At 40.6% G+C, this 23,436-nt stretch overlaps 1 protein-coding gene across 3 annotated transcripts; it reads left to right on the plus strand.

The window, feature by feature from the left end:
* The first annotated feature begins 743 nt into the window (after positions 1–743).
* Positions 744–6,547, plus strand: LOC109885183 (iroquois-class homeodomain protein IRX-6-like). Of its 3 annotated transcripts, none has more exons than XM_031814812.1 (7): positions 744–1,269; positions 2,141–2,404; positions 2,711–2,820; positions 3,106–3,401; positions 3,680–4,414; positions 4,617–4,728; positions 5,097–6,547. In XM_031814812.1, exons 1-6 carry the CDS (start codon positions 1,204–1,206, stop codon positions 4,721–4,723), a joined length of 1,578 nt encoding a protein of 525 aa, XP_031670672.1. In that variant the 5' UTR covers positions 744–1,203; the 3' UTR covers positions 4,724–4,728; positions 5,097–6,547. The 3 variants fall into 3 exon arrangements, with proteins under 3 accessions (XP_031670672.1, XP_031670681.1, XP_031670670.1); XM_031814821.1 differs by having other exon boundaries at positions 2,191–2,404; positions 4,617–4,719; XM_031814810.1 differs by having other exon boundaries at positions 745–1,269; positions 4,617–4,719; positions 5,097–6,546.
* Positions 6,548–23,436: the final 16,889 nt, after the last annotated feature.

Consider the following 23,436-nt stretch of genomic DNA (forward strand, 5'->3'; position numbering starts at 1 on the left):
AGGGCATGTATCCATTTGTTAATTGATGCAATTACGCATTACGCGTAATGGTCACGTAGGTCTCCAGGCACGCATCAATCACTCGTCTATTGACCTGCCAAAGCCTTTCCATCCGCTCCTAAAGGGACCGATCCTCTCCTCCTGATTCACTCCCCCTCCTCTCTCCTCTCTCTCTAATAGAGAAAGATGGGAACATCATCGTCATTAAGTCGGTCTTACACCTCTGACCGGACATATAGAGGCGCACAGAGGTCGTAAAAACGCGTTAAATCCACGACCATCCACTGGTGTTCACTTTTTTTCACTTTTAGATATTCATTGTCCGCAAATCCCAATGTAAAAAAGACAGAATAAGTGAGTGAGGTATAGTGTCTTCAAATGAAGATTTTTTTGTTTGGATAAATATGTATTATTGTTCAAGTGAGCACATGAGACTAACTAACTAAAATGATTATTTTATGATGAAGAGGCTGATAAGAAATAGCAAAGAATCAGATATCCCAAATGAAAGAAAACATAACTGAAGGCTTTCAGTTCAAATATTGTCCAAATAAATATGTATTATTCTATGCATAGTAATAACAAAATATGCTCGGTGGTCATTTCAGTTGGTATTATTTTATAATTGGACATGATACGCATCAAGAGCCTTGATCTATCTGACAGTTCCACAACTGTACCAGAACAACCCCTTTCCTTTATACTCTTATCAGTGAAGCAAGTGAAGAAGACCACTGCACAAAGCCGAGGGGACACGGGGAGTGCACAGAACACCTTAAGAAAACGCGATGTTAGATGTGATTGGCAAAGACATTATTCTATCCTTGCTGTCCTGTCGTTCCGGGATTACAATGACGTCACACTGATACCCTTGCATGGGTGAATGCTAAAGAACTATAGAGGCACAAATAATAGCACAAGCAGAGTCCATATCTTGCAAGTCTTACGTTATCCTTTAAGCCTTCTTCAGCTAATACAACAACCATTTTTGAATTTAATGACGCGTAATTTCATTTTCTTATCATTTCCTTCGGGGGATTATTCATATATAAAACTATCTGCAGCTGTTGGTACCAGCCTCAACTCTCCCTCCTAAGTGCAATCATCTATTATTGAGCGAGAGGCCGTGCGTGGAAATGTGTGTAAGAAGGTGGATTTGAAGTAGAATTGGTTACAATCGATCAAGGGTGAAGAATATTCCTGATGTTAACAAAAGAAGCAGCTATGTCTTTCTCTCAGTTTGGATATCCTTATAATGCAACTTCACAGGTAAGACAATATCAACATGCTTTTTTCTCTCTCAATTTCAAAGTGACAAATATGTAAACAAACGAGCATCATTTTAATTTGAACAGCTCACTCTATAATCTAGATGCAGCACGAATGGTTGCTTTCAAAAATATTGACAGCTATTTTCAGGTGACGCTTTTGTTTAATCAAAATATCGACAGACATAAACACAGGTCCAATTTAATTGAATTATGAATGTACTCACGTGTTGTTTTGATATGACAAAAGACCTCTGTTTATTACTACGCTATAGCTCCGTTGTGTAGCCTAATTGCGCTCTGAAGTTAACAGTGAACCTTCCCAACTTTCTCTTTCATTCAGAGATGTCTGAATTTGGTATTGACAATAACTATTATTTAGAAAACGTGAAGTAGCCGTACGGATTTATGGTTTAAATATATTTGTTTGGAGGCAACTGGACAAATGTATACAATAAAAGTTCTCAGAACTTTCATTCAACTAGAAATAAGTTATTTTCCTATAAGAGTATTAAAAGTTTTAGATCCTTTGTTTTCATCAAATTTCAGTAGCCTACAATAGCTTAGTCGGGCAGTATATGAATACTTTGGGAATTCCTTTTATATAAAATAAAAAAGCTAAATTAACTGAAACACATTATTTCCAAAATGGTACCTTATGATTTCACCTGGATATTATGTCAAATGCGATTCTAAAACTTTTAATCGAATTAGGCATACACACACAGCACGCGTTTATATCTAGTCTCCATCTTACCTGAATTGTCCTGTATCTCAAAACCATATCAAAATATATTCTAGATATGAAGATAACAGAGCTCATACACGAAACACGAATGACATGTCTATAATCCACAATTCTCTTCATGCAGTTTTTCGTGTCGGCAAACCCCAGTACGACTTGCTGCGATTCGATTTCCAGGTCGGTCTCTGACGGGACGAGCGGTACCCAGACTCCTGCTACCTTCTGCTGCCCTTCCTACGAGAACCGGCTCCTGGCCAGCACACGGACGGAGCTCAACGCGGCACTAGGGATGTATAGCTCGCCCTACGCTGCCGCGGCCGCCGCCAGCCAGAACTATGCCAGCTACTTCCCCTACAGCGCCGAGCCCTCCGCTGCTATCTACTCATCTCTGGTACATCCAGTTTAATCTAATAGTGGATGGGGGTGGCTGGGATGCGATCGATCAAGATGGATGCTGATCAAAATTACTCTCCAAGTATTTCGTTATTGAAATGACTTTGAGTAGCCTGCCTGCCTGATGGATGGCTCGAATAGACTTTGCAGTTTTAAAAATACTCATATTTAGGCTACCAGTAGCCTATTATGTTTCAATTTGGAAGGGAGTAAAGTAGCACAAAATGTACATCAACTTTGTTTCCAATATTTAGAAACAAATAAAGTTCCCTAAGTGCTTCATAAAGTTGTTTTCTTATTTCAGAATCCACAGTATGAAATGAAGGATGGCACAGGCACTCTGCATTCTGGTATAACTCAACCTGCCACCTACTATCCTTATGACCACTCACTGGGCCAGTACCAATATGACAGGTACGGAACCCCACACAGTCCTTATCTGTAGTGCATCAGCTCAGCTATTCCTTGTTAGTGTGATAAAGCCCTGTCATTCATGAGTAATAACTTACATTCAAGGAATCTCACACCTCCAGAGCAAAAGGTCACAATCTATGCAGCTCTATACTGCTAGATAGAGCAGAGCTGTATAGTCTATATTTCAGACAACACTCCAGGAGTGCCATGGGTCTGGGTGAATAGTTTATGAGTTTATATGCTAACGTTGCTAATGGCTAATGTGTTGTCTGCTATTACTACCAGGTATGGGACTATGGACTTTAATGGGTCAGCCAGGAGGAAGAATGCCACACGTGAGACCACCAGTACCCTGAAGACATGGCTGTACGAGCACAGGAAAAACCCCTACCCCACCAAGGGCGAAAAGATCATGCTGGCCATCATCACCAAAATGACCCTCACCCAAGTTTCCACCTGGTTCGCCAACGCCAGGAGGAGGCTAAAAAAGGAGAACAAGATGACCTGGTCACCAAAGAATAAGGCTGGGGACGACAGGAAGGACGACCTGGATAAAAGTGACCAAGACTGTGTCACCAAAGGTACACATCCTCTCTTCCCTCTTCCGTCTAGCAAAGCATTTTTTTAAAACATATTTTTTCACAACGATTTACAGTAGCTTGCTTCCTCTTAAACTAATCCACATCACCTACAATAACAAAAAAATGTGAATTGATCATAATGACAGCTTCTGCTCCTGAATATAACTACTATTCCACATATCATGTTGTGTGTATTTGACAATTCAGATTCCAGTGAAAATTATACTGCTTCTTCTCCTAATATCACAAGTACTATTCCTGTATATTTCATCATTCAGATTCCAGTGAGTGTAAAGATGAGAAAGACCTTCATCTGAGTGACCTGGAGGACATGGAGGATGAGGACTGTGACAAGCTGGACAGTGACTGTGAGAAGATGGCACCCAGGGGCCCTGAGGAACAGCAGGACCTCCACAGGGCCATGTCCAGTGGTGGTGTTGGCTCTGGAGGCCTTCCAAAGAGAGACTGCAGCTCAGAGCTCTCCCTCTCCTTGCCCAACAGCTTCCACCACTCATTCCCATGTGGTATCAAGAGCCTACCCACCCTGCCCTCTCTACCCACCATGCCCTCGGACTTCCTTGATCCACTGGTGACGTCCAAGCCCCCCTCCACCACCACCACCATCCCCACGGGCACTCACACTGTGTCCCTGTCACACTTCGAGGTGTCGGACCGGGACAAACCGAGGATCTGGTCTCTGGCGCGTACAGCGGCCACGGGGGTCATCCTGGGCTCTGCTCACCACGGGGCCCCAGAGCTCCGGACAGGGAGCATGCTGGGAGACTGCCATCTACAGGGGACCAGGCTACCAGTGACTGGTACCAGACAGTGTGGGCCACTCAGGGGCCTCCAGGATCCTACTAACATATCCAATGCTGAGAACCCTTTCCAGGAGGGCCCCTTGTTGCAATCTAAGGTCTATAGTGCAGGCAGCTACAACCACAAGGCCCTCCAACTGCAATGTTCCTCCTATCCTGCGCTTTCAGACTCATGCCAATACTCCACTATTGAAGGTATGTACGTGTTGTGACACTTGTGTTCAATTTTGAATGACTGTAATTGTGAAATTACCCATGTAAAGTTATACAATATTGAAATGTGTTTCAGAAATGCACATTTGTTTCACTGCTATCAAAAATAATATTGACAAATAAACGCTATACAATGACCTGGCTGCAGCAAGTTTCTTACAGTGTCGTTTCTGTTGTTGTCTAGGATTCTCCAGTGGGAAGGCAGAGACAGAGCCCTCGGAACTCAGTGACACATGTGTGACCCTGCAGGATGACAAGGTCACTGCCTTCAGACCTGTTATGAAGAGGTGAGGAAGGTGAGCCTTCACACACACACACACACACACACACACACACACACACACACACACACACACACACACACATTCAACTTGTACATCATTCAACCTAACCATCATCTGCTAATCCAATCATTTGGATTACACCAGTTGTACTGTAACTTTTCTATACTAACACAGGTTGATGGTATTACATATGTGATCTTGTCTATGAAGTGAATATATTATTGGATTACCTGAAAACATATGTCAGTCTATAGTTAAGCACATACTTCTACATTTGACTAATGGTTTTATATTAGAAGGTATGTTCCTTTACGAGGCTTGATATTGTAATGGAGATCAATAAATAACGAGCTTTTCTTTTTCCTCTCTCTTCCCCTTAGGTTGATGGACACGCAGTCATTACACAGTGGGACTTTTATTTAGCCGGTATTAGGCTATGCACTATAAAGACTTGGGGTGACGACGAGCACTGGACATCCTACCTACCTTACACCTGGGAACTGCGGCGCTCCGCAGTCAAAGCTCGATGAGCCCTGTCCAAACTGTGGAAGCTGCCATGATTTTGCACAACGTTGTTTTTATGGTGTTGACGATGACTTTATGCAAGACTTTGAAATGCAACGGTATGGGAACTGACGGTCAATTCATGATGTATGCAAAGGGCAATCGTAGTGTAGCAATGTTATTTATTTATTTGTGTATTTATTATTTGATTCTCATCTGTTCATGTATTTATTTCGTATGTGTCATTTAAATATTTTGTTACATGTATGTATTGTTTCAACTGTGGTTGTGTGCTATTTTTACCTGATTTAAGGGAGAAATACTTAGCTTGTTGTTGGTCTTTCTGTTCGCTAAAAGAGTGGAATTTATCGAGTTGTAATCGGAATTGTCTATTGCGTGTGTGTCGACCTGGAGAAATTGTTGATTGTGTTGTGTTCATCTCAAAGATAATTGTGAGTTTATTCTGTGTTTGCCATTCATGAAATATTTTATAAGAATGAATTTTTTCAGGAACTCCTCGTTTTTGTGTAAATATTATTTCCAGAACATTAACATTGGTTTAATCGGCCAATTAAAACCTTTGAGACTGTTGCACTAGATCAACGTTTATCTTCTTAACGTGGAGAATAATACTGGAACGTTGTTGGAAGGTCATAATTCAATAGAGAACGTGAATGAACGTTACAAGGCCAGGAAGAAAGGGGACATCATCTCTCCATTGTAATTATCTAATCAGTTCTGGCATCAAACACTTTGTTACTGTTCAGACAAGCAACGAGGCAGGAATACGGGATGAATGCTGCTTTGTCCGCTGTGTAGGGAGCCGCTGCAATAATTTACTTGTGTTAATTAAAAGGTCATTTGTAGTATCAAACCCATAAAGGAACATTCACATGGTTTGTGTGGGTTAGACTTTGGTTCTACTGTTTTTGCCTGAACTTTTTCATGTATAACTGATTGATATAACACATTAGCACAAGTATTAGGCCTGTGAGTAAAACTAAGCGATTTGTCATCATGCGTAAAACTACTAACACGAAAGCACTGGTTTCTTATTCCTGTCAACTTGAACTTCGAAGTCAGTTATTTTCAGAAAATGATAAGAAAGTTAATAGATTATATTTTACATGATTATGGGCATGCATGACATGTAATATCGCATAGCATATTGCTCACTCCACAGTAGAAAACTCGAAAAACCTTTAAACTAAATGTGTTGAAAATACTCAAATGCAATGCAGAAATGTGGGCCTAGCCTGAGATGGATATTGTGCAGACTTTATTATCAGAGGACCAAAATAAATGCTACTTCATAAACCAAAATAACGGTGTGACCTGCTGCGAATGACCCACAGTTTAGAGGCATGCAAATTAAGCCACCAAAAGATAAACGTTATTGCAGGTCGGATTTGGAGGATTAGAGCTTGTAATAAGAGTATTAGGTATCGTATTAGGTCTATTGAAAGGAGCTGTGGTCAATGTTGTAGGCCCGGCCTATGGATGGGGATGGGGGACCCCTCAGTAATGCATGCAATGGTGTGACTTCAATGTAACAGGGTTTGGCGTAATTCCCTAGGAAATATCGTGATGAGGTATTTTGATGACAATAATAACATAATATTTAGAGCTCTTTAATTCCAATCGTCTCCTCTCAGTCTCTTATGAATTAAGATGGTATGGTCTTAACAATGGACTTTGCATATAGTAATCAAATTATAAACATACTGGTAGGCCTAGACCTATTGCGCTATCCACACACACAAAAAAGACCTACATAGAGGCCTGCGTAATAACAATGTTGTTACGTTTCTTTCTGTTTTATCGAATATGACTGAGAATTTGAAACAACATAAAACCTCCTCTAGAATTTACAGATAAGCAGAATACACACATTTTGATCAAACTCTTAAAAAACACTTTTAGAAAATCTAATATGTGTCATCAAATGGGCCTACTTTGCCACACGATTCAGGACAATTAATATATTTCCATCTCTTCATATAGACAACCTTCCCTTCAAAAGAAATTAAAGGGAATTTTTGCCCACGAGGCCAGATAGAATGAAGGTGCGTGATGAACATCTGCTGACAGTTCAGTTACATGGTTTTCTTTTATTAAAGGTCAACCGACCGTGATTTCAGATTATCCATCCAGATCACCAACTCAATGCAATCTGTCTTTACAGCCAGGCGAGATATGTTTCGGCAAATCTCTCTAAATATAATCTTGGGGAATCATATTTCGAATACTCTTTTGATTAAACAAATGTGAGCCTGAGCAAGATGAGCGAATAACATGGACATAAATTTAAAGATCCCGGTATTAATGTTTAATGAAAAAAAAAGGGTTTTGCAAATTCATTGTGCTGCCAAGATAATATTGCGTCATGTTTTGTGAGCGTCATGGATGACAGCTCTCTGCTAGGACTACTAGGCTATTATGTGTGATTTTTATCCGTTATAGATTCATACAGACCTCAAGTCGTTAACAAAAACAAGATGCGTCCATTAGGCTATATGATCGAGGACATTAAAACAATATTATCTCCCTCGTCTCGTTTAATAATACGTTTTATTGCTTACCACATAGACACGCGTCTCACCGATGGATCCCTATGCATTAAGATGTGGGCTATAGCTGTGTATTAAAAATATTGCGGAAAGTTCATTAAAACGGGGTTGTAAAGAAAAGCTGCCAGACGTTATTGAAGGTAATGATGCATGGGCACTGGGATTACCACTATACCGGTATACCTGGGGGAAAGCAAAGCATGGGCAATGGGATTACCACTATACCGGTATACCTGGGGGAAAGCAAAGCATGGGCAATGGGATTACCACTATACCGGTATACCTGGGGGAAAGCAAAGCATGGGCACTGGGATTACCACTATACCGGTATACCTGGGGGAAAGCAAAGCATGGGCACTGGGATTACCACTATACCGGTATACCTGGGGGAAAGCAAAACATGGGCAATGGGATTACCACTATACCGGTATACCTGGGGGAAAGCAAAACATGGGCAATGGGATTACCACTATACCGGTATACCTGGGGGAAAGCAAAACATGGGCAATGGCGTGGACTCAACTCATCCAGCGTCTGTCTTCTCTTCTGCAGCTATTAGATCAATAAGTCCGTTTTACACACTGTTTACACGCTGCTAACCCAGAACGCCTAGAGGAGGCCTCACTGTGGCCTAAATGAGGCTGGTTGAGGTTTCAGGTTGGATTCTGACATAATAAAAGAACACAAAGTGCATGATTTTCACAAATACATACAAATCTATTTTGAGGGGGAGCAATGCGTGTGAAGCTATAGGCCAATGCAAAACAAATTCCCCAAATAGCTCAAGCAAAATATTATTTGATTTCGGATGTGAGTATTAGGCGAATATGAGAGGGATGTTTGTGCAACATCTTTAATCTTTGAGTAGACATATTTATTCAAATGAAATATATGTCCTCGTAAACAATGTTGGATGTAAAAACAATAAGTTCCTTAGGTAGCCTATATGCACATCTAAATCACATAATACACTTGTTCCTCCCACCCTCCGGATTACTTTTTCATTTGGGGAGGGGTTAGTTGTAGCCTAGGCCTCTTCCATAATCCAAAACAGATTTTGGGTCGCCTGATCTCTAATGATAAAGGGAAAAAAATGAAAAACAAGATTCAGAGTAAACAAGAATACTTAAATAGGTTTGACAAAATGGGCGTCTTATCTTCAGCTCTGAGATATGAGAAATCATCACTTAATGCCTCAAGCATCTCTTATTAGAGCAGCGTATCCCAAACTCGGTCCTGGGGACCACAAAGGGTGAAGCTTTTGGTTTTTGCCCTAGCACTACACCGCTGGTTCAAGTCATCAAAGCTGGATGAGGAGTTGATTATTTGAATCATCTGTGTAGTACTAGGGAAAAAAACAAAGTGTGCACACCTTGGGGTCACCAGGACCGAGTTTGGGAATCGCTGTATTGGTGAGAGACATCCTGCGGTGTCACGAGAGATGCAGGGCAGGCTATACACGGTGCATGTAGAGCGCAGGCCTCACTTGGTGACCAGATTAGATAAAACACTTGATTTATCCACAAATGTGCAGTCAGTCTAACCTCCTGCTGTCAAGCTTTTTCCTACTGAAGGCCTTTTATAGGCCAATGGCCTTTTGGACATTGCCTTCAATATTTTCAAGTCTTAGCTGGCCAATGAAAAATAACAAATATGAATGCAAAGGACAATAGAATTTACATTTATTATAGCTCTTTTTTTTGCTTTTCAATATAGCCTTTTAAAATGTGATTACAGGGGAGAGTGGACTAAGTTGAGCCATCTTCTACATTCAGCATCACTCTCTCAAGATAATTATAGTATCATTTCTAACCAATATATTTACATATATTGCAGGATGTTGTGTATCCCTGGAAATAATCAGAATTCATGTAAAAATTACAGTTTTGAAAACATTTCTTGTTTCATAAAAGTGGCCTCTTGGCACAATTCCCACTGGGTATGTGGTAAGTTGAGCCACGGGACAGGGTATGTCAAAGCCACCTACACATGTCTGTATGTGCAGTGCATTTGGAAGGTATTCAGACCCCTTGACTTTTTCCACATTTTGTTGCGTTACAGCCTTATTTTTTTTTTATTATTTTTTTTTTTAAATACTCAGCAATCTGCACACAATACCCCATAATAACAAAGTGAAAACAGGGTTTTCGAAATGTTTGCAAATTTATGCAAAACATACGACAGTTAATACCTTCTTCACATAAGTATTCAGACCCTTTGCTATGAGACTCAAAATTGAGCTCAGGTAAATCCAGTTTCCATTTATCATCCTTGAGATGTTTCTACAACATGATTGGAGTCCACCTGTGGTAAATTCAATTTACTGGACATGATTTGGAAAGGCACACACCTGTCTATATAAGGTCCCACGGTTGACAGTGCATGTCAGAGCAAAAACCAAGCCATGCGGTCAAAGGAATTGTCCGTAGAGCTCCGAGACAGGATTGGGTCGAGGAACAGATCTGGGGAAAGGTACCAAACCATTTCTGCAGCATTGAAAATCCTCAGGAACACAGTGGCCTCCATCATTCTTAATGATGAGCTGGCCGCCTGGCCAAACTGAGCAAGGAAGCAGGGAAGCTACCTTGGTCAGGGAAGTGAATAAGAAACCGATGGTCACTCTGACAGAGCTCCAGTGATGGGAAAACCTTCCAGAAGGACAACCATCTCTGCAGCACTCCACCAATCAGGCCTTTATGATAGAGTGGCCAGATGGAAGACCTCAGTAAAAGGCACATGACAGCCTGCTTGGAGTTTGCCAAAAGGATTCTAAAGGACTCTCAGACCATGAGAAACAAGATTCTCTGGTCTGATGAAAGAAAGATTGAACTCTTTGGCCTGAATGCATAGCCCTACGTGTTTATCTGAAACCTGGCACTTACTGTGAAGCATGATGGTGGCAGCATCATGCTGTGGGGATGTTTTTTGGCGGCAGGGACTGGGAGACTAGTCAGAATCGAGGGAAAGATGAACAGAGCAAAGTACAGAAAACCCGCTCCAGAGCTCTCAGGACCTCAGACTGGGGCAAAGATTCACCTTCCAACAGGACTACGACCCTAAGCACACAGCCAAAACAATGCAGGAGTGGCTTTGGGAAAAGTCTCTGGATGTCCTTGAGTGGCCCAGCCAGAGCCCGGACTTGAACCCGATCGAACATCTCTGGATAGACCTGAAAATAGCTGTGGTGACGCTCCCCATCCAACCTGACAGAGCTTGAGAGGATCTTCTGAGAAGAATGGGAGAATCTCCCCAAATTTAGGTGTGCCAAGCTTGTAGCATCATACCCAAGAAGACTCGAGGATGTAATCGCTGCCAAAGGTGCTTCAACAAAGTACTGAGTAACGGGTCTGAATACTTATGTAAATGGAATATTTCAGTTTTTTTTAATTTTTAACACATTTTGCTTTGTCATTATGGAGTAGTATGTGTAGATTGATGAGGGAGAAACAATATTTAATCAATTTTAGAATAAGGCTGTAAGGTAACAACATTTGGAATAAATCAAGGGGTCTGAATACTTTCTGAATGCACTGTATATATAATTTCTGAAATATTACCACTACCTTTTAAAAACATGTCTATCTTTGTTTCCCCTACACAATTCAACACAATCACAATAGCTTTTTTGTCTTTTAATCATTGGAATCATCTTTTAACGTAGGCTTAACACCTAACAAAGACTTTGTACTTTTTAAAACAATTTTAACATAGGCCAGGCCCTGTTGTTACCTTATATCCCAGCAATAATGCCTTGCATTATGCCTGGGAAGAAAACAGTTCAATTTGCTCAACTTCCCATTGGCTCAAAAATCGGCTCAATTTACCCCATGGATATTGGCTCAACTTACCCCAAGGCAAAGATTTGGACAATGTTACCCCCACACAGCTACAAGGATGCACTTTCATGCTAGGTTTAGGACCTCATATTGAAGCTTATAGAGACCCCAACTGATGTACAATCTTAAAATGATCTATTTTGGTATAGATACAAACCAAATGAATCCTTTAACACAATACATTAATTTGACTTGGTGAAAATCTGTTTTTTGGACCTAACTTGCTTACCACTTTATCCATGTGATTTCTTCCTTCACATACTCCATGAAATGATTACCTCTTCCTAAATAGTTTGTCAAATTCTACATTTTGTATATGGTTTCCTAGAAACAAGGATGGCTCAAGTTACCCCTTTTGCTCAACTTACTCACTATAACTTTCAAGAATGCATCTTACATTGTAGGGCTATACTCGGGCTTGTCTCAGGATGGTAAGTTGGTGGTTGAAGATATCCCTCTAGTAGTGTGGGGGCTGTGCTTTGGCAATGTGGGTGGGGTTATATCCTGCCTGTTTGGCCCTGTCCGGGGGTATCATCGGATGGGCCCACAGTGTCTCCTGACCCCTCCTGTCTCAGCCTCCAGTATTTATGCTGCAGTAGTTTACGTGTCGGGGGGCTAGGGTCAGTCTGTTATATCTGGAGTATTTCTCCTGTCTTATCCGGTGTCCTGTGTGAATTTAAGTATGCTCTCTCTAATTCTCTCTTTCTTTCTCTCTTTCGGAGGACCTGAGCCCTAGGACCCTGCCTCAGGACTATCTGGCATGATGACTCCTTGCTGTCCTCAGTCCACCTGGCCGTGCTGCTGCTCCAGTTTCAACTGTTCTGCCTGAGGCTATGGAACCCTGACCTGTTCACCGGACGTGCTACCTGTCCCGGACGTGCTACCTGTCCCAGACCTGCTGTTTTCAACTCTCTAGAGACAGCAGGAGCGGTAGAGATACTCTCAATGATCAGCTATGAAAAGCCAACTGACATTTACTCCTGAGGTGCTGACTTGTTGCACCCTCGACAACTACTGTGATTATTATTATTTGACCATGCTGGTCATTTAAAAACATTTGCACATCTTGGCCATGTTCTGTTATAATCTCCATGAGGACTGGCCACACCTCATAGCCTGGTTCCTCTCTAGGTTTCTTCCTAGGTTTTTCCTAGCCACTGTACCACTACACCTGCATTGCTTGCTGTTTGGGGTTTTATGCTGGGTTTCTGTACAGCACTTTGAGATATCAGCTGATGTAAGAAGGGCTATATAAATACATTTGATTTGATTTAGATAGATACCTTGGAAAGAGAAGGCTCTGGTAAATTGTCAATTTTTTTGGACTGAGAGGAGAGGAAGGGATGTGTTAGGCTAGTTTTAGCACTTCATTCATAGGGGTTCAAGGACAAGTCCTTTGGATTATCTACATGGGTACACCTTTTCTATTTCCCTTGAAGTAACAGTCTATTTCTGTCTACAGTCAGAGTGCTATCCATAGGTTCATTACGTTGCAGATAGCATTAGAGTCAATTTAGTATTTATATGCTATCTCATTCAGTAGGGGCGGCAGGGTAGCCTAGTGGCTAGAGCGTTGGACTAGTAACCGGAATGTTGCAAGTTCAAGTCCCAGAGCTGACAGGGTACAAATCTATCGTTCTGCCCCTGAACAGGCAGTTAACCCACTGTTCCTAGGCCGTCATTGAAAATAAGAATTTGTTCTTAACTGACTTGCCTAGTTAGATGAAATAAAAATAAGCAAGCTGTGCAAATATTCTACCTGAGTTTTATCATTTCTTTTCCTGTCACAACTCAGTCCACCTAATGATTATAACAGGGACAAACCTCTCTAACAATGCCTGTCATTCTAGTATGTTATGCTGGCTATGATGCCAAAGGTCAACGCAGGGTTAACTTGCATAGGAGGTGGGCTATCAGGCTTTTCCATCCATCCCATCCATCCATCAGCACATCACATGAGCGTCCCCTCAATGAGCTATGTGCCTCTCTGTACTGGGAGGAAGGATGTTTTTAGATGGGGTGGCATGTAGCCCAGTGGTTAGAGCATTGGGCCTGTAATTGAAAGGTTACTGGATCATATCGCTGAGCTGACAAGGTAAAGATCTGTCGTTCTTCCCCTGAACAAGGCAGTTAACCCACTGTTCCCCAGTAGGCTGTCATTGTAAATAAGAATTTGTTCTTAACTGACTTGCCTGGTAAAATAAAGATTTGTATCCCAAACCAGTTCTTAGAAAATCATGATGAAAGGGACCATTTTAGGACCCCTTTTAAGACCTATACATGTCTCCTGTAAAACCCTATGATCTGTGAACTGTACATGATACAGACAACATCTTGGTGTCATTATACTTATTATAGTGTTATCTCAAATATGGAGTATGTCTAGATTCAGAAATACAAATGTTCACATTCATTTAGACAACATTAAAAGTATTAATATAAATATCTCAAAAGTACCCTTTTTGATACATTTTTAGACATATCGTTTTAAACAATATACTCTACAAGTACATCAAATGTACACAGTGGGTGCTCTGCTACTACTGAAGTTGCGATACATTTTATGAGCACCACCAACACAGTGAATTGGAAAATGGGAATGCGCTCTGCTGGTGATTTGCTGAATTTAGTATTTATTTTGATTAACTTTAATTTATTTGAGTAGCCCAATTGAGACCATGGTCTCATCCCCAATGGCGCCCTGAGTAAAAACGTTTTCTCACAACAGGAAGAACAATATACATTACAATTAAAACAAGAATAATACAAATAGGCATAACTTCAACACCACAATTTCAACTAAGAAAACACTACAATCAATCGAAACAACTGCAACCCTCAATGAATTCATTCAACACTGCCCTAGCGGCACCAGAGAATCAAGATGCAAAGAACTTTGTAGGTTATTACAACAATCGGGGGCACTAAAACTAAAGGAGGATTTACCAGAGGGACCTCAAGAGTTAACCAATACTGCGAGCGGGTTTGGTAGCTCATTCTCTTATACGTTAGCAATGAAGTCGGGTAAATTAGAAGCTTGTGTAGCAGAGCTTTGTAAACAAACAGGGAGTAATGAATTGATCTACAGGACTTTAATGAGGGCCAGCCAACCTTTTGATACAGGATGCAGTGGCGAGTAATAAAACTGTCCCCTGTGATAAAACAACTGGTGCTGTGGTAGACGGCATCCAAAGGCTTTAGAGTGGTGGCTGCTGAAATCTGGTGAATGGTGTCACCATCAATAACAAGTGTTAGGAATGTGATTGGTTAATTACCTACAATGTCAATTTCTATGTATAAATTGGGTCACATCTTCAAAAGTAGCAGAGAGCCTGCTATGGAAAGTATATATTGTTCCAAACAATATGTCTAAATATTATAAGCTAAATCAAAAAGGGTACATTTGAGGTATTTATATGAATCATTTTAATGTTGACTAAATGAAAAGGGGTCCTAAAATGGTCCCTTTCATCATGATTTTCTAAAAACTTTTTTTTTTAATACAAATCTATAAGGCGTATCAAACATCCTTCCTCCCAAATAAGTTCCTTTGAGAATTGCCAGAACAATCTGAGACACCAAAAATATTTTCGGGTCTTCCTGGCTTGGAATCACCCTATGGAAGATGAATCAAACTGACATGACAGCAACGGCCAATTCATACTAATAAGACCCATAATAACAATAACATCCAGAACAACAATTTGTCCCTGGGCCTGACAAAAGAGCCAAAGTGGAGGTGCCATTTGATGTGTCCCACGCTGGGCTCGGAGGGCTCATAAACAAAGTCTTTGTGCTGATGGCTCAGGGTTCAAATGTTGATGAGGGGGACAATATACACACTTCATTACATTTTGTCAAAGGGCGCCATGAAATGTGTGTGGGACATTGTTTCGGTGCATGTCCTCCCTCCATGAAATTCCTGGTCGCCGATGTCGCTACAAGGTCTCTGCTAATGAGTTTTGTCAAAGATAATTATGGGGCTCGGCGGAGTGGCCGGAGCCAGGGATGAAAAGCTGGCATTGTGCGGCTCAGGAATAGACGTTGCATCGCGACCCCTGCTGCATCCTATGCCCCCTGGGTGACCTGCACCTCTCCTGGCCCACGTCCACTCACTACCCACTGCTCCATGCCGGTCTAAAACTCAGGCAACAGAGACCTCTGATCCTCTCCTCTGATCCACTCCACCATCGTCAGACCCAGGGCTGTCCTTTGGGTACACTGGCCTACTAGGACACCCCTCTGCCCCCTTCTTCAGTGTCCTTGTTCTGATCCTAATTTAACCAAATGGAACTTGGCAAAAGGTTATGCCAATACAGTAGGTTCCCAGGGACAGGCTCTGTGTCCCAAATGGCACTCTATTCCCTATATAGTGCACTACTTTTAACCAGGGCCCATAGGGAATAGTGTCATGTGGAACTTACCCAGGGTCCTCAGGTCTGGTGGCATTCCGCTTGGCCTCCCCTCTGAGACTGGGAACAGGGGTTTGAAGAGTCCTTTGACCTGACACATAGTGTAACTCTATAGGAATATAGGCCTCCTCTGTGACTGGGTACAATATGTTCACTCCTCTCATCGCTCATCTCTCAGCTCAGTTCAGCTATCCAGCTTCTGGGTCATTGTGAATGGGAGAACAGTGATACTATGTGGAGGGTCACCCTGTAACTAGGCCTAATAACGGTGCTTTCATAACTTTGAATGCCTGTGTTGCATACTGACGCAATGACAGGGCCCGGCTGGGCTACAAAGAGTGGCCTAGATGTAAACTGGGGATTGGGGTCTTTATGCACAAGATAAACATAGTTTTATAGTGGTATTAAACTACAGCACCTAAAAGGTCTGTTTTAAACGCCCTCTTAGATCATTCTCACACTCTAGATGGTTCTATATGGCCACGTCTGCAAGGTTCTCAAATGTCACACTGTAATGTGTTGAAAGGCTGCACTGGTGATGGGCTACATACGATAATAGAAACAGCCAAGAAGTCCCAATCACAAGATATGAGAAGAACACAAAGGGGGAACATTGGAAAAGAGAACCCCATGGAGGGACAGAACAAGTACAAGATAATCTCTCATTTGGAGAGGCTGAATCGCCACATTGTACCTGCTTCAAACACAGTCTTAGTCCCTAATGGCACCCTACTCCCTATGTAGGGAACTGCTTTTGACCACAGACCTATGGGCCCTATATAGGCAATAGAGTGCACTATATAGGGAGTAGGCTGCTACGTGGGACACAGACAGAGTCTCTTTATCCTTCCTGATGTCTTGTTGTTCTTTTCTGTTATGGGTCCTTCCTGTTGTCTTGTTGTTCTTTTCTGTTTGTCTCCTTCCTGTTGTCTTGTTGTTCTTTTCTGTTTGTCTCCTTCCTGTTGTCTTGTTGTTCTTTTCTGTTTGTCTCCTTCCTGTTGTCTTGTTGTACTTTTCTGTTTGTCTCCTTCCTGTTGTCTTGTAGTACTTTTCTGTTTGTCTCCTTCCTGTTGTCTTGTTGTTCTTTTCTGTTTGTCTCCTTCCTGTTGTCTTGTTCTTTTTTGTTTGTCTCCTTCCTGTTGTCTTGATGTTCTTTTCTGTTTGTCTCCTTCCTGTTGTCTTGATGTTCTTTTCTGTTTGTCTCCTTCCTGTTGTCTTGTTCTTTTTTGTTTGTCTCCTTCCTGTTGTCTTGATGTTCTTTTCTGTTTGTCTCCTTCCTGTTGTCTTGATGTTCTTTTCTGTTTGTCTCCTTCCTGTTGTCTTGTTCTTTTTGTTTGTCTCCTTCCTGTTGTCTTGATGTTCTTTTCTGTTTGTCTCCTTCCTGTTGTCTTGTTCTTTTTTGTTTGTCTCCTTCCTGTTGTCTTGATGTTCTTTTCTGTTTGTCTCCTTCCTGTTGTCTTGATGTTCTTTTCTGTTTGTCTCCTTCCTGTTGTCTTGTTCTTTTCTGTTTGTCTCCTTCCTGTTGTCTTGATGTTCTTTTCTGTTTGTCTCCTTCCTGTTGTCTTGTTCTTTTTGTTTGTCTCCTTCCTGTTTTCTTGATGTTCTTTTCTGTTTCTCTCCTTTCTGTTGTCTTGATGTTCTTTTCTGTTTGTCTCCTTCCTGTTGTCTTGTTGTTCTTTTCTGTTTGTCTCCTTCCTGTTGTCTTGTTGTTCTTTTCTGTTTGTCTCCTTCCTGTTGTCTTGATGTTCTTTTCTGTTTGTCTCCTTCCTGTTGTCTTGTTCTTTTTTGTTTGTCTCCTTCCTGTTGTCTTGATGTTCTTTTCTGTTTGTCTCCTTCCTGTTGTCTTGATGTTCTTTTCTGTTTGTCTCCTTCCTGTTGTCTTGTTCTTTTTTGTTTGTCTCCTTCCTGTTGTCTTGATGTTCTTTTCTGTTTGTCTCCTTCCTGTTGTCTTGTTCTTTTTTGTTTGTCTCCTTCCTGTTGTCTTGATGTTCTTTTCTGTTTGTCTCCTTCCTGTTGTCTTGATGTTCTTTTCTGTTTGTCTCCTTCCTGTTGTCTTGTTCTTTTCTGTTTGTCTCCTTCCTGTTGTCTTGATGTTCTTTTCTGTTTGTCTCCTTCCTGTTGTCTTGTTCTTTTTTGTTTGTCTCCTTCCTGTTTTCTTGATGTTCTTTTCTGTTTCTCTCCTTTCTGTTGTCTTGATGTTCTTTTCTGTTTGTCTCCTTCCTGTTGTCTTGTTGTTCTTTTCTGTTTGTCTCCTTCCTGTTGTCTTGTTGTTCTTTTCTGTTTGTCTCCTTCCTGTTGTCTTGATGTTCTTTTCTGTTTGTCTCCTTCCTGTTTTCTTGATGTTCTTTTTTGTTTGTCTCCTTCCTGTTGTCTTGATGTTCTTTTCTGTTTCTCTCCTTCCTGTTGTCTTGTTGTTCTTTTCTGTTTGTCTCCTTCCTGTTGTCTTGTTGTTCTTTTCTGTTTGTCTCCTTCCTGTTGTCTTGATGTTCTTTTCTGTTTGTCTCCTTCCTGTTTTCTTTGTTCTTTTCTGTTTGTCTCCTTCCTGTTGTCTTGATGTTCTTTTCTGTTTGTCTCCTTCCTGTTGTCTTGTTGTACTTTTCTGTTTGTCTCCTTCCTGTTGTCTTGTTGTACTTTTCTGTTTGTCTCCTTCCTGTTGTCTTGTTGTACTTTTCTGTTTGTCTCCTTCCTGTTGTCTTGTTGTTCTTTTCTGTTTGTCTCCTTCCTGTTGTCTTGTTGTTCTTTTCTGTTTGTCTCCTTCCTGTTGTCTTGATTTTCTTTTCTGTTTGTCTCCTTCCTGTTGTCTTGTTGTACTTTTCTGTTTGTCTCCTTCCTGTTGTCTTGTTGTACTTTTCTGTTTGTCTCCTTCCTGTTGTCTTGTTGTACTTTTCTGTTTGTCTCCTTCCTGTTGTCTTGTTGTTCTTTTCTGTTTGTCTCCTTCCTGTTGTCTTGTTGTTCTTTTCTGTTTGTCTCCTTCCTGTTGTCTTGATTTTCTTTTTTGTTTGTCTCCTTCCTGTTGTCTTGATGTTCTTTTCTGTTTCTCTCCTTCCTGTTGTCTTGTTGTTCTTTTCTGTTTGTCTCCTTCCTGTTGTCTTGTTCTTTTTTGTTTGTCTCCTTCCTGTTGTCTTGATGTTCTTTTCTGTTTGTCTCCTTCCTGTTGTCTTGATGTTCTTTTCTGTTTGTCTCCTTCCTGTTGTCTTGTTCTTTTTGTTTGTCTCCTTCCTGTTGTCTTGATGTTCTTTTCTGTTTGTCTCCTTCCTGTTGTCTTGATGTTCTTTTCTGTTTGTCTCCTTCCTGTTGTCTTGTTCTTTTTTGTTTGTCTCCTTCCTGTTGTCTTGATGTTCTTTTCTGTTTGTCTCCTTCCTGTTGTCTTGTTCTTTTTTGTTTGTCTCCTTCCTGTTGTCTTGATGTTCTTTTCTGTTTGTCTCCTTCCTGTTGTCTTGATGTTCTTTTCTGTTTGTCTCCTTCCTGTTGTCTTGTTCTTTTCTGTTTGTCTCCTTCCTGTTGTCTTGATGTTCTTTTCTGTTTGTCTCCTTCCTGTTGTCTTGTTCTTTTTTGTTTGTCTCCTTCCTGTTTTCTTGATGTTCTTTTCTGTTTCTCTCCTTTCTGTTGTCTTGATGTTCTTTTCTGTTTGTCTCCTTCCTGTTGTCTTGTTGTTCTTTTCTGTTTGTCTCCTTCCTGTTGTCTTGATGTTCTTTTCTGTTTGTCTCCTTCCTGTTTTCTTGATGTTCTTTTTTGTTTGTCTCCTTCCTGTTGTCTTGATGTTCTTTTCTGTTTCTCTCCTTCCTGTTGTCTTGTTGTTCTTTTCTGTTTGTCTCCTTCCTGTTGTCTTGTTGTTCTTTTCTGTTTGTCTCCTTCCTGTTGTCTTGATGTTCTTTTCTGTTTGTCTCCTTCCTGTTTTCTTTGTTCTTTTCTGTTTGTCTCCTTCCTGTTGTCTTGATGTTCTTTTCTGTTTGTCTCCTTCCTGTTGTCTTGTTGTACTTTTCTGTTTGTCTCCTTCCTGTTGTCTTGTTGTACTTTTCTGTTTGTCTCCTTCCTGTTGTCTTGTTGTACTTTTCTGTTTGTCTCCTTCCTGTTGTCTTGTTGTTCTTTTCTGTTTGTCTCCTTCCTGTTGTCTTGTTGTTCTTTTCTGTTTGTCTCCTTCCTGTTGTCTTGATTTTCTTTTCTGTTTGTCTCCTTCCTGTTGTCTTGTTGTACTTTTCTGTTTGTCTCCTTCCTGTTGTCTTGTTGTACTTTTCTGTTTGTCTCCTTCCTGTTGTCTTGTTGTACTTTTCTGTTTGTCTCCTTCCTGTTGTCTTGTTGTTCTTTTCTGTTTGTCTCCTTCCTGTTGTCTTGTTGTTCTTTTCTGTTTGTCTCCTTCCTGTTGTCTTGATTTTCTTTTTTGTTTGTCTCCTTCCTGTTGTCTTGATGTTCTTTTCTGTTTCTCTCCTTCCTGTTGTCTTGTTGTTCTTTTCTGTTTGTCTCCTTCCTGTTGTCTTGTTGTTCTTTTCTGTTTATCTCCTTCCTGTTGTCTTGATTTTCTTTTCTGTTTGTCTCCTTCCTGTTTTCTTTGTTCTTTTCTGTTTGTCTCCTTCCTGTTGTCTTGATGTTCTTTTCTGTTTGTCTCCTTCCTGTTGTCTTGTTGTACTTTTCTGTTTGTCTCCTTCCTGTTGTCTTGTTGTACTTTTCTGTTTGTCTCCTTCCTGTTGTCTTGTTCTTTTTTGTTTGTCTCCTTCCTGTTGTCTTGATGTTCTTTTCTGTTTGTCTCCTTCCTGTTGTCTTGATGTTCTTTTCTGTTTGTCTCCTTCCTGTTGTCTTGTTCTTTTCTGTTTGTCTCCTTCCTGTTGTCTTGATGTTCTTTTCTGTTTGTCTCCTTCCTGTTGTCTTGTTCTTTTTTGTTTGTCTCCTTCCTGTTTTCTTGATGTTCTTTTCTGTTTCTCTCCTTTCTGTTGTCTTGATGTTCTTTTCTGTTTGTCTCCTTCCTGTTTTCTTGATGTTCTTTTTTGTTTGTCTCCTTCCTGTTGTCTTGATGTTCTTTTCTGTTTCTCTCCTTCATGTTGTCTTGTTGTTCTTTTCTGTTTGTCTCCTTCCTGTTGTCTTGTTGTTCTTTTCTGTTTGTCTCCTTCCTGTTGTCTTGATGTTCTTTTCTGTTTGTCTCCTTCCTGTTTTCTTTGTTCTTTTCTGTTTGTCTCCTTCCTGTTGTCTTGATGTTCTTTTCTGTTTGTCTCCTTCCTGTTGTCTTGTTGTACTTTTCTGTTTGTCTCCTTCCTGTTGTCTTGTTGTACTTTTCTGTTTGTCTCCTTCCTGTTGTCTTGTTGTACTTTTCTGTTTGTCTCCTTCCTGTTGTCTTGTTGTTCTTTTCTGTTTGTCTCCTTCCTGTTGTCTTGTTGTTCTTTTCTGTTTGTCTCCTTCCTGTTGTCTTGATTTTCTTTTCTGTTTGTCTCCTTCCTGTTGTCTTGTTGTACTTTTCTGTTTGTCTCCTTCCTGTTGTCTTGTTGTACTTTTCTGTTTGTCTCCTTCCTGTTGTCTTGTTGTACTTTTCTGTTTGTCTCCTTCCTGTTTTCTTGATGTTCTTTTTTGTTTGTCTCCTTCCTGTTGTCTTGATGTTCTTTTCTGTTTCTCTCCTTCCTGTTGTCTTGTTGTTCTTTTCTGTTTGTCTCCTTCCTGTTGTCTTGTTGTTCTTTTCTGTTTGTCTCCTTCCTGTTGTCTTGATGTTCTTTTCTGTTTGTCTCCTTCCTGTTTTCTTTGTTCTTTTCTGTTTGTCTCCTTCCTGTTGTCTTGATGTTCTTTTCTGTTTGTCTCCTTCCTGTTGTCTTGTTGTACTTTTCTGTTTGTCTCCTTCCTGTTGTCTTGTTGTACTTTTCTGTTTGTCTCCTTCCTGTTGTCTTGTTGTACTTTTCTGTTTGTCTCCTTCCTGTTGTCTTGTTGTTCTTTTCTGTTTGTCTCCTTCCTGTTGTCTTGTTGTTCTTTTCTGTTTGTCTCCTTCCTGTTGTCTTGATGTTCTTTTCTGTTTGTCTCCTTCCTGTTTTCTTTGTTCTTTTCTGTTTGTCTCCTTCCTGTTGTCTTGATGTTCTTTTCTGTTTGTCTCCTTCCTGTTGTCTTGTTGTACTTTTCTGTTTGTCTCCTTCCTGTTGTCTTGTTGTACTTTTCTGTTTGTCTCCTTCCTGTTGTCTTGTTGTACTTTTCTGTTTGTCTCCTTCCTGTTGTCTTGTTGTTCTTTTCTGTTTGTCTCCTTCCTGTTGTCTTGTTGTTCTTTTCTGTTTGTCTCCTTCCTGTTGTCTTGATTTTCTTTTCTGTTTGTCTCCTTACTGTTGTCTTGTTGTACTTTTCTGTTTGTCTCCTTCCTGTTGTCTTGTTGTACTTTTCTGTTTGTCTCCTTCCTGTTGTCTTGTTGTACTTTTCTGTTTGTCTCCTTCCTGTTGTCTTGTTGTTCTTTTCTGTTTGTCTCCTTCCTGTTGTCTTGTTGTTCTTTTCTGTTTGTCTCCTTCCTGTTGTCTTGATTTTCTTTTTTGTTTGTCTCCTTCCTGTTGTCTTGATGTTCTTTTCTGTTTCTCTCCTTCCTGTTGTCTTGTTGTTCTTTTCTGTTTGTCTCCTTCCTGTTGTCTTGTTGTTCTTTTCTGTTTATCTCCTTCCTGTTGTCTTGATTTTCTTTTCTGTTTGTCTCCTTCCTGTTTTCTTTGTTCTTTTCTGTTTGTCTCCTTCCTGTTGTCTTGATGTTCTTTTCTGTTTGTCTCCTTCCTGTTGTCTTGTTGTACTTTTCTGTTTGTCTCCTTCCTGTTGTCTTGTTGTACTTTTCTGTTTGTCTCCTTCCTGTTGTCTTGTTCTTTTTTGTTTGTCTCCTTCCTGTTGTCTTGATGTTCTTTTCTGTTTGTCTCCTTCCTGTTGTCTTGATGTTCTTTTCTGTTTGTCTCCTTCCTGTTGTCTTGTTCTTTTCTGTTTGTCTCCTTCCTGTTGTCTTGATGTTCTTTTCTGTTTGTCTCCTTCCTGTTGTCTTGTTCTTTTTTGTTTGTCTCCTTCCTGTTTTCTTGATGTTCTTTTCTGTTTCTCTCCTTTCTGTTGTCTTGATGTTCTTTTCTGTTTGTCTCCTTCCTGTTTTCTTGATGTTCTTTTTTGTTTGTCTCCTTCCTGTTGTCTTGATGTTCTTTTCTGTTTCTCTCCTTCATGTTGTCTTGTTGTTCTTTTCTGTTTGTCTCCTTCCTGTTGTCTTGTTGTTCTTTTCTGTTTGTCTCCTTCCTGTTGTCTTGATGTTCTTTTCTGTTTGTCTCCTTCCTGTTTTCTTTGTTCTTTTCTGTTTGTCTCCTTCCTGTTGTCTTGATGTTCTTTTCTGTTTGTCTCCTTCCTGTTGTCTTGTTGTACTTTTCTGTTTGTCTCCTTCCTGTTGTCTTGTTGTACTTTTCTGTTTGTCTCCTTCCTGTTGTCTTG

This window comes from Oncorhynchus kisutch, linkage group LG3, assembly GCF_002021735.2.
Source record: "Oncorhynchus kisutch isolate 150728-3 linkage group LG3, Okis_V2, whole genome shotgun sequence".
Classification (NCBI taxonomy): domain Eukaryota; kingdom Metazoa; phylum Chordata; class Actinopteri; order Salmoniformes; family Salmonidae; genus Oncorhynchus; species Oncorhynchus kisutch.